At 37.3% G+C, this 11,211-nt stretch overlaps 1 protein-coding gene across 3 annotated transcripts; it reads left to right on the top strand.

The window, feature by feature from the left end:
- Positions 1-8,713: 8,713 nt before the first annotated feature.
- On the top strand, positions 8,714-10,981 carry LOC112646682 (metalloproteinase inhibitor 1-like). Of its 3 annotated transcripts, none has more exons than XM_049110694.1 (6): positions 8,714-8,834; positions 9,034-9,156; positions 9,331-9,404; positions 9,534-9,648; positions 9,897-10,018; positions 10,774-10,981. In XM_049110694.1, exons 2-6 carry the CDS (start codon positions 9,042-9,044, stop codon positions 10,831-10,833), a joined length of 486 nt encoding a protein of 161 aa, XP_048966651.1. In that variant the 5' UTR covers positions 8,714-8,834; positions 9,034-9,041; the 3' UTR covers positions 10,834-10,981. The 3 variants fall into 3 exon arrangements, with proteins under 3 accessions (XP_048966651.1, XP_025282696.1, XP_025282698.1); XM_025426911.2 differs by lacking the exon at positions 10,774-10,981 and adding an exon at positions 10,315-10,688; XM_025426913.2 differs by lacking the exon at positions 10,774-10,981 and adding an exon at positions 10,259-10,688.
- The last annotated feature ends 230 nt before the right edge of the window (positions 10,982-11,211 follow it).

The following is an 11,211-nucleotide window of genomic DNA, read 5'->3' as shown; positions in this document are numbered from 1 at the left end:
CTTTCAGATTGTTGTAACAGAGGGGCTCGGAGTTGTCTGTTGTTAAATAATGTCTAACAATATCAGTATTTCCTGTTGGACTTTACTAGTAATGACTTTTGGGGATAAATTCAAAAAGGCAAAAACATAAATATATGATAAGGACATGCCAACAGTTTAATTCAGTTTGTTAATAAATGAAAGAATCAAATGATATACCTGGTTCAAAGCAGAATTCAAGGAACAGAAATTTAAAGACTCATTCAAAGGAATACTGAAATGAACTTGTTAATAGATACAAAACTGGTTAATGCTCTTTAGGGCTATAACCTGTAATCTTTGGAGTTTAGATTCCCGATCAGTCAGAAATCTATAACTGAACATATAAAATCATAGTGTCGATCCTCCCATCAAATAATAAAGAACAAAGTCAAACACAGATGCATCCTCTCTTGCATGAGACCTTTTAATGATGACCTGATAAGATTTTCAAAAGGACATGTTGTCATCTTTTCCTTTATTTCTGAGTTTTGGAGATTAATTATTCTTAATACTTAAACTTGTTCTTGCTTGTTATGGTCGCGGTGTCCCTGTTATCTTGATTTACAAAATCTTTTCACCTCCATGTCTTTGATTTCCTTTTTATGTCTTAAATAATTTTTTTAAATCTTTTATAAAGAAACAAGACCTTAAATTTTTTCACTTGCTCTTTGTATCTTATAGATACATAAAATAGCAATGAGGAGATTGGCCCCTTGTCACCATCCAAGTCAATTTTATCTCTTCCATCCTAGAGCTGATTTCACCAAAATGTAGTGATTAACTATTAAAGCTCCTATTCTCTTACTACTTGTTGCATGTTTCCCTGAATGTCAAGCTTAGAATAAATTCCTTCCATACTGTATCCTACCCCCAAGATGATATAAGGTATCTCTTATACATCTTAACGCACTTGTCACACTATTAAGATACATTTCCCAGCCACCCGTCACCACCAACACACCTTCTATTAACTTGGAGTCCTTAAAGCCAAAGACTGTCTTTGTCCTGTTTCCTCAGGGACTGGCTTATATTAGGTGCTCCATAAGTAACACTTGAATCAAGGAATGACATATGGACCCTATTCATATAGTCAATGAAGCAAATGTAAATATAAAAATTAAAAATAAATTCAAAACATCCTTCCTCATCTTTCCCTCATAGTTTTCTTTTATCATTCTACCAAATTTTCTCTGTCACTCATTTTAAACTTCTTAAACTCTCCACCTTTTAATGTATTAATTAGTACTTTTGCCTTTACTCAAGACTAGTTGTTCTCTGTAGGTGAAATATTGCAAAATGGTCAAATTCTGAGTTTCCCAACTCAAGTTGAGCTTAGCTGTTCAAAATCAGCTTTACTGACTGTTAACAAAGATTGTATTTTGCTCTATATCTAATAGCTATAAAAAAGATATTTCCACTGTAGGAAAAAAAAAACATTTAGCACATCATTCTTACTTTTTTAGAAAAGAACTGAATCAGAGAGTTCCTTATCATAAAGCAGTTTCATGGTGAAACTAAAACTAGTCTTGATACCCAAACTAGTGGATGAAACTTTAGATACAACAGTGGCAAGTTGATGTGTATTGCCCAGCCTAAATCCCTGTTCCTTTTTGATCCAAGATACATGGTAAATGGAAACAAGCAATGATAGATTTTGGCTAGATAATACTTGCTATTCCTGTGAGGTGATCAAAGACCAAGGCTTATTAAGTGAGTCAAGAGTAATACTTAAAACACAGAGCAATCTCAGGGCACCTGAGTAGCTTAGTCAGTTAAGCATCTGACTCTCTTTCAGCTCAGGTCGTGATCTCAGAGTCATGAGATCAAGCCCTGCATTGGGCTCCAAGCTTGCAGGGAGTCTGCTTCTCTCCCTCTCTTTTTCCCTCTGCCACTATCCCTGCTTGCTTGTACTCTCCCTCTCTCTCTCTCTCAAATAAATAAATCTTTAAAAACAAAAACCTGCTGGACAATATCACATTGCCTTAATAAGAACTGAAAGATGCTACAAAGTTGAAAAAGCGTAGAGTCATCCTTCGCTTATTAATGTTAATATAATTGGCAGCTAACATAGTGAGTGAACAGTAAATGCCTGTTGATGCTACTGCTCTCTCTTTTACTATGGAAGGCCTTCTCCCCATCACCATCTGCCAGGTCTTATACACACACTAACCAAGCACTATTTCTAGGATAAGTTGTAAAGATCAAAGAGAGTTTCTCTTCTTTCCCTCTTTCACAAAATGAATGGAAATCAGAAAAATGGAGAATATTAATTAAACCAGAAGGTTGTCTTTTGAAAAAGGCAATCAAATTGACAACTCAGTGGGTGCATTAGCAAGGAAAAATGAGAAAATGTACAAATAGCATTATCTGGAATGATAAAAGGACATCACTACAGATCTTACATATACAAAAATAAAATTAGGGAATATTTTAAAGAATTTTATGCCCATAAATTTGAAAGTTTAGATGAATTGGACAAATTTCATGAAAGATAAAAGTTTCCAAAATATACACAAGAACAAATAGGGGCTCCTGGGTAGCTCAGTCGGTTAAGTATCTACCTTTGGCTTAGGTCATGATCTCATGGCCCTGGGATGGAGCCCATTTGGACTTCCTGCTCAACGGGGAGTCTGCTTGTCCCTCTGTCCCTTCTCTCTCTCTCAAAAATAAAATCTTTTTTTTTTTTTTTTTTTAAAGAACAGATAGAAATTTCAATACCACTGTATCGGCTAAAGAAATTGATTGTGTTTACTGAATTTTTCTTACAATCCAAATAAATCTTGCTTCCCTGGTTAACCTATCAAACTTTTAAGGCAGAAATAATACATTCAGTCACATTGTCTTTAAGAAAAAAAAAGAAGAGAAATAAGTCTTTACTTAAATCACTGTATCAGTGAAAAATTATGACACTAACAATCAAAGAAAATACAAATACATAAACCCTCTAACATAAGTATTCCTCAGAAACATATACAGATTCCATGAGAAAATATTAGCAAATCAAATCCAGTAATATGACTGAAAATTGATTTTTCTTTATGAAAAGCAAATAATTTAGTATACTACATTAACCAAATAAATGTTTAAAGAGAATCGATTTAATTCTATAAGTGGATACAGAAAAATAGCTAGGAAAATCTAACGATTATTCTTGATAACACCTTCTATAGCAATAGAAGAGTTGTTAACCTATTAAAGAATGTATACTTTTCAACTAATATCATACTTAATGGTGAAAGACTGAATGATTTTTCCTTAAGATCAGCAACAGGGTAAATATTGCTGCTCTTATCCTTACTATTCTTCAGTGTAGCAAAAGTTCTAGTCAGTATATAAAGCAATTCAAAGGAATAAAATTCACAGTGATTTGAAAGGAATAAGAAAAACAGTCTTTATTCATGGATGACATAACCTTATATGTAAAATTTCTTTAAAAATCTAAAGAAAAGCTACTGTAACAATAAGTGAATTTAACTAGGTCGCAGGGACGAGACCAATGTACAGAATTCACTTGTACTTGGGATGCCTGGGTGGCTCAGCAGTTGAGAGTCTGCCTTCAGCTCAGGGCATGATCCCAGGATCCCGGGATCGAGTCCCGCATCTGGCTCCCTGCAGGGAACCTGTTTCTCCCTCTGCCTATGTCTCTGCCTCTCTCTCTGTCTCTCATGAATAAATACATCAAATCTTTTTTAAAAATTCACTTGTACTCATTTCTATATGACAGGAACAATTAAAGTTGAAATTAATAATACCGGGCAGCTCTGGTGGCACAGCAGTTTAGTGCTGCCTGCAGCCTGGGGTGTGATCCTGGAGACCCAGGATCGAGTCCCATGTCGGGCTCCCTGCATGGAGCCTGCTTCTCCCTCTGCCTGTGTCTCTGCCTCTCTCTCTCTCTCTCTCTCTCTCTCTGTGTTTCTCATGAATAAATAAATAAAATCTTAAAAAAAGAAATTAATAATACCTACTACAATAGTGTAAAAATAAGAAATTTAACAAAATATGTGCCAGACTCCTACACTAAATATAAAACACTGTAGAGAGAAATTTTAAAATGGTATAATACGTAGAGAGAGAGAAAATGCACATGGTTTGAAAGACTCAATATTGGTACCAGTTTTCCTTAAAATCATCTATAGATTCAAATCAATCCCAGTCAAAAGCCCAGCAAGCATGTTTGTAGATATCTAAATTGTATATGCAGTGGGCTCTACATGCAGTGGAAATAGCCAGGGTGGTTTTGAAAAAGAATACATTTGAAAGAATAACACTACAGAATTTCAAGACATCATAAAGCTACAAGTAACAAAATATGGTTTTAGCATGAGAATACTTGTATAGGTACTGAAAAAAATTATCTAGAAACAAACTCACACATATAGGGTGAGTTTATTTTCAACAAAAATATACACAAAGATGCCAGGGTAACACAGTAGAGAAAATGGATCTTTTCGAGAAATTATGCCAGGACAATTGATGTTATATGGAAAATAATTAACTTTTATTCTGCCCCCAGGCCACATACAAACATTAACTTGAAATGGATCATAGACTTAAGTGTAAAAGTTTATGCCTACAATTTCTAGAGGAAAACAAAACATTTTTGCAACCTTGACATAGACAAATAATTCCTATATTAGAACAACAAAAACCATGAAGGATTTAAAAAATAATAATTAAAACAAAATATTTGTTTTTCAGAAGACACTGTAAGGAGAATAAAACAAGCCAGACTAAGAGAAAATAGTGAACATTTTATGCAATAAAGTTGAAAAATAGTAAAACAATTAACTTTAAATATAGCAATGTGTTTCCATTTGGCTGGAGATAATACTCCAATGAGGAACCTCACAAAGCATTAAAAAATGGTGTGTCTGGTGGAGCTCTGATTTTCTGTATCCTGGATAGGAAAAGTGTGTGTGTGTGTGTGTGTGTGTGTGTGTGTGTGTGTGTGTCTGTGTGTGTGAGAGAGATCCTTATTGTAGTCAATAATGCTTCTCCAAGGATAACCACATCCTGATCCTTGGAACATATAAGTGTTATATTAAATTACAAAGCAGAATTAATGCTACAAATGGAATTAAGTTTGTTAATCAGCTCACTTAAAAATAAAGATTGTCCCGGCTTATCAGAGTGGAGCCAGTGTAATCACAAAGATCCTTTAAATGTGGGAAAAGAAGGCAGTAGAGTCAATGTCATACATTGTGATGTGAGAAAGACTTGACTAGCCATTGCTGGCTTGGAAGATTGAAAAGGCACCATGAGATCAAACCTGGGGGATGCCTCTAGTATTGGAAAAAGCAAAAAATGAAAAAGAAAAAATTCTTTTCTAGAAAATATTAAAATATTTAAACATAATAAGTAATGTATTAAAATCTTTGTAATGTGATACTGATGAAGGAACGGATAGATAGACAAATTGAACAGAAAATATATAGTCTCAAATGCATATGCAAATTTAGTATATGGTAAAGGTGACATCTCAGTTAAGTATGGAAAAAGATATCTTTGTACTGGAGGTATTGGGTTAATTGGTTCCATAAGGACAAAAATAAAATCGTGTTCATGCATATACTGATACTAAGAGAAATCCCAAATGGGTTAAAGATCTAAAAAAAAGTGAAATGTTAGAAAGAATTATGGTAAAAGTCTTCTAATACCTGTTAGTAGTAGAAGCCTTTGCTAACTGTGACTCAAATTCCAGATGTGGTTATATTGTTAAACTATTTTTTAACTCAAGAGGAGTAAAATGTTATATGAGAAAAATAATGCAATTATACCATGAAGAGTTAATGTGTTTAATATACAGTTTCTAAAAGTAGAGAAACAGTCAATAACCCTGTAGAAAAAATAGCATGATATGGACAAGTTACAGAAAAAAAGTGCAAATGGCCTTTACTGCAATTCTATTTCTAGAAGTCACCTGTAAAGACACATTTTGTGTGTGTATTATCTAAAGCAACCTACACATTTAATGCAGTCCCTATTAAAATACTAACAGTGTTTTTTTATAAAACTTGAACAAACAAACCTAAAAACTTTAGGGAACTGTAAAAGACTCCGAATAGGCAAAGGAATCTTGAAAAAGAAAAGCAAAGCTGGAGGTATCACAATTCCTGACGTCAAGTTATATCACAAAGCTTTAGTAATCAAAACAGTAGGGTAATGGCACAAAAATAGGCACATAGATTAATGGAACAAAATAGAAAATCCAGAAATAAACCGACAGTTATGTGGTCAATTAATCTTCAACAAAGCAAGAAAAAATATCCAGTGGGAAAAAGATAGTCTCTTTACAAATAGTGTTGGAAAAACTAGACAGCAACATGCAAAAGAATGAAACTAGACCACTTTTTTACACCATACACAAAAATAAACTCAAAATGGATACTCAAAAATAAAACTCAACCTAAATGTGAGACCATAAAAATCCTAGAAGAGAGCACAGGCCATACTTTATCTGACATTGGCCATAGCAACTTCTTTCTAGATAGAGGTCTCCTGAGGCAAGGGAAACAAAAGCAAAAATAAACTATTGGGACTACATCAAAATAAAAAACTTCTGCACAGCAAAGGAAACAATCAACAGAACTAAAAGGCAGCCTATGGAATGGGAGAACATATTTGCAAACAATGTATCTAATAAAGGATTAGTATCCAACATATATAAAGAACTTCTAAAATTCAACACCCAAAAATTAATAATCCAATTAAAAAATGGGAGAAAACATGAACAAACATTTCTCCAAAGAAGACATATAGGGATGCCTGGGTAGCTCAGCGTTTGAGCGTCTGCCTTTGGCTCAGGGCATGATCCTGGAGACCCGGGATCAAGCCCCACATCGGGTTCCCTGCAGGGAGCCTGCCTCTCCCTCTACCTGTCTCTCTCTCTCTCTCTCTCTCTCTCTCTCTCTCTCTCTCATAAATAAACTCTTTAAAGAAAAAGAAGACATATAGATGGCCAATAGACACATGAAAAGATGCTCATCATCACTTATCATCAGGGAAATGCAAATCAAAACTAAAATGAGATACCACCTCACACCTGTCAGAATGGCTAAAATCGACAACACAAAAGGATTAGAGAAAGAGGAATTGTCATGCACTGTTGGTGAGAATGCAAACTGGTGCAGCCGCTATGGAGGACAGTATGGAGGCTCCTCAAAAAGTTAAAAATAGAGCTCCCCAAAAACCAGCAATCACACTACTGGTTATTTACCCAAAGAACACAAAAACACTAATTCAAAGGAATATATGCACCCTGGTGTTTATAGCAGCATTCCTTACGCTCTTGAAGATACAGAATCAGCCCAAGTAACTATCGATTGATGAATGGATAAAGAGGATGTGAGATACACACAACAATATTATTCAGCCTTACCAAAAAATGAAATCTTGCCTTTTGCAACAACACAGATGGAGTAGAGTGTATAATGCTAAGGGAAATAAGTCAGAGAAAGATAAATACTACAGATTTCACTCATATGTAGAATTTAAGAAACAAAACAAGTGAGAAAAGAGAAAAAAGAGAAACAAACCAAGAAACAGGCTCTTAACTATATAGAACAAACTGATGGTTACCAGAAGGAAGATTGGGGGGAGGGGGAAATGGGTGAAATAATAAGTAGTACACGTGTCTTGATGAGCACCCAGTGATTAGAATTTTTTAAAAATGAAAATGAAAAAAATTTAAAAATACACATTTTTAAATACAAGAAAATATGTATTTCAACAGAAAACTGTTGAAAGAAAGAACCAATAATTAGGAAATGGTTGGATAATCCAGAGCCTATCAGCATGGAAGATTATACAACTGTATAAAGAGTAAAGGAATATATGCTACTATGATGTCATCATAGAGGATGTCCTAAAATTAAAATGGCAAGATGACAAAAAGTATATGTATTGTGCCACAATGGATGTGCTTGTGTCTTTGTTTATAGGTATTTCAGTTAAAAGAGCAATAGGATCAACCACGACATAGTAAATGGAAGCCTGGGGGATGGGTGGCAGAAACTAGAGCTATGGGAAAGGAACAGAAGTTGAATGACTGAATAAATTTTGTTTTCTCAAAATCCTAATGTGAATTTAAGTTGTATAAAGCCCCCAAATATATTTTTAAAAAATAAAACAAAGGAGTCTGTTGGTTTTCTAGGGCTGCCATAATGAAGTGTCACAGACTGAGTGGATTGAACAATGTAAACATTTCCTCACGGTTCTGGAGCATAGAAGTCTGAGACCAAGGTGTCAGTTGAGTTTCATTTTGAGAGTATCTCCTTAATTTATAGATGGCCACCTTCTGTTTTTATCTGCACGTGGTCTTCCGTCTATGTGTGGCTGTGTCCTCATCTTCTCTTTTTATGCAGATACCAATCATATCAGATCACAGTTCACCTGAATGACTTCATTTTACTTTAATTCCCTCTTTAGAGAGCCTATCTGTAAATACAGTCACATTCTAAGGGGCTGGGATTAGGACTTCTACATGCAAAATTTAGGGGGACACAGCTCAGCCCAAAATAGTCCTCAGGAATGGGTCAGTTCAGTGGCTTTTTTAATAACCATACAGAGAGAGATTGCAAGCGACAAGTGTACCCAATAATCACACTGTACCTGCCTGGTTAATATGCCTGAAGGATGAAAGGAAATGCAGATGAGAGAAAAATGATTGTACCTGATTAGTACACCCAGTAATCAAATCATACCTCCCTGATGGATATGCCCCAGGGCAAAAAGGAAGTGCAGATGACTATTTATCCTTCCTGTGCTAGGTGTTCTGCAGAAGCTGTGGTACACCTCGGCTCAGAGTGACAGAGGTAAGGCATTTTTAATGCAGGGCATAGACTTCATGCATCTGGTCCACAAGATCATGGAAGCTGGACCCAAACTTTCTTAGGTCCTCAATCTTTAAGGGGGGTACACAGTGTCCACAGTCATCCCAGTTTCTGTCTAGAAGTAGGTGGGGGAGCTGGGCTAGAAGAAGTTCATGCTGTAATTCATGCCCTATGTCCCCAGTGCCTACCATGGATCCTTCATTCCTGCTGGCCTTTCCTTTGCTCCTGGCCCTGTCAACACCTTGCAATGCTTGTAATTGTAAAATTGAGCACCCTCAGACATATTACTGCACATCGGATATCGGTGAGCTAGGGAAACACCAGAGAAGTCTCCACCAAGGAGGTCTCACCCTGGGGTATAGAAATGTGGAGGTGGGGGAGCTCTGGTGATCTGAGCAATGTGACCCTAAGACATTGGATGAGGAAATCCTAAATCAATGAACCTCTGGGCCTCTGACCCATTTCTTCTTCCTCCCAGTCATATTAGCTGATATACTGGGACCAGGAAACAACACCATCACAAGACAAGGTTTCAGAGTCAATGTCATTAAGGTAAACTCAGTACCTCCTTTCCTCAAACAAGACTGTTCCAATCTGCTTTTGCTGAATTGGGTGGTCTCTGGAGCCTTGAAGCTTCTATGAAAACCTAAGGTCCTAGCCACTCTTTCCCTCCCATCCCAGGTACTCAAGGCTCCCCGGAGCACCCCAAGAATCCATGATATCTACTCACCCATCAGTTGGAAGGACTGTGGTTATAAGCTGAGGACCACTCAACAGTCACTATTACTTATCGCAGGTGAGCATCCCTGTCCACATACAGCCTCTCAGCCTTGCTGCCTCTCCCTGAAAAAGGACCACCTGACTTCTACAGCTAACACCACCAAAGACCAAGGGCCCTTTCTCCACAATCTGAGAGACTTTTTCTAGAGAAATACTGGACCCTCATTCATGGCTGACTTAGGGTTTCAGACCCTCTGGGCTGACTTCACAGGGGACATCCACACATGCTGTGCCAACTCAGTCCATGCTCACCCATCACCGCAGGCTATTTGAGGGGAGGGACGTTGCGCTTCACAAGATGCCATCTGGTCTACTTCTGGTACCGGCTCACCAGAGAGCAGAAGCGAGGTTTCGAGGGAGCGTACAGAACAGGATGCAAATGTGCAGTGAGTAGCCACCTAAGTGATTTTTCTCTGCAGCCCAGGCACTGCTCTTGTCCCATGTCCTTGTTCCCAGGTCTTTCTCCCTTGCTGTCTCCCTTTCTGGATGATCACTGCTCTCTCACCTTCCTTCTGTCCCCTGGCCATGACCTCCTCCCACTGTTTTTTCCTGTCCTCACCACTGCGCCCCACTGTTCCCTTTAGCCTCTCCTTGTGCCCAGACCCCTGTTGTCCTTCTCTGTCCAGGATGGGTGGCCATATAAACAGGAGGTGGGCAGTCCTGGATCTCCCTCCACCCCTAGATTCAGCCCTGCCTCCTCTGCTGGCATGACTGCCCTCAACCTGACCTAGGAGAGTGTGTGTGGAAACAGAAGGACTGTAACTACAAAATATGGGAAGGAAACCTTTCCTTGTACTCCATGTGTGTCCCCACTGACACCGGGGTCTGCAAATGGACCCATATCCAGAAGGATTATCAATACCAAGCCTCAACCCCAGCGACTTCTCTATTCACTAGGACCTAAGTGATCTATTACAGTTTTAATGTTGTTTTCTGACCTGGCTGATGTTAACAGAATGGAGTTCATTTGAATTGTGCCTCCTTTGAATTGTACACTTCAGTTGTGTTTATTTTCTGTGAGTAGTGCGTGCATCAATAAAATTTACAAAAAATAAATCCCAAGTTGATAAACCCCACCCTGGAGAGAAATTCCCTTTATCTTCTCAGTTCTTCAGTTAGGTTCTATTTCTTATTCCTCTAGAAACCTCATTCCATCACTCCTGACACTTCCTCATCTATCAAAGCAAGAGCCTGGATCTAGCAAGGGCTAGATCCAGAGAGACCAGGGCCAGATACCACCTGACATATCCTTAACCTTCCCCAGATGATTTCCAAAACCAAAAATCATGAGAGAAAGGATGCTCCTTGTTCCCACAGAATCAAGATTCTCTTGCAAATATAAAAATCATCCCTTGTCATATTAAAGTTCTTAAAATAAAAATGGAAAACTTTTGAACTTTTATAAGAACAGAATGAAATGTTTTTAGGATTTCAAATCACAAAAGGTGCAAGATATAAGAGAAAATTGATAAATTCCGTGACTTTAAAATAAAATAGCTTCCTCCAAATAAAACAAAGTACCATGAACACTATAAAAATATAAGATGCAGACATAGATTGAGATTATAGAGGATTTACA

The sequence above is a fragment of the Canis lupus genome, chromosome 5 (genome assembly GCF_003254725.2).
Source record: "Canis lupus dingo isolate Sandy chromosome 5, ASM325472v2, whole genome shotgun sequence".
NCBI lineage: Eukaryota > Metazoa > Chordata > Mammalia > Carnivora > Canidae > Canis > Canis lupus.
This window is presented reverse-complemented; position numbering and strand designations above follow the sequence as displayed.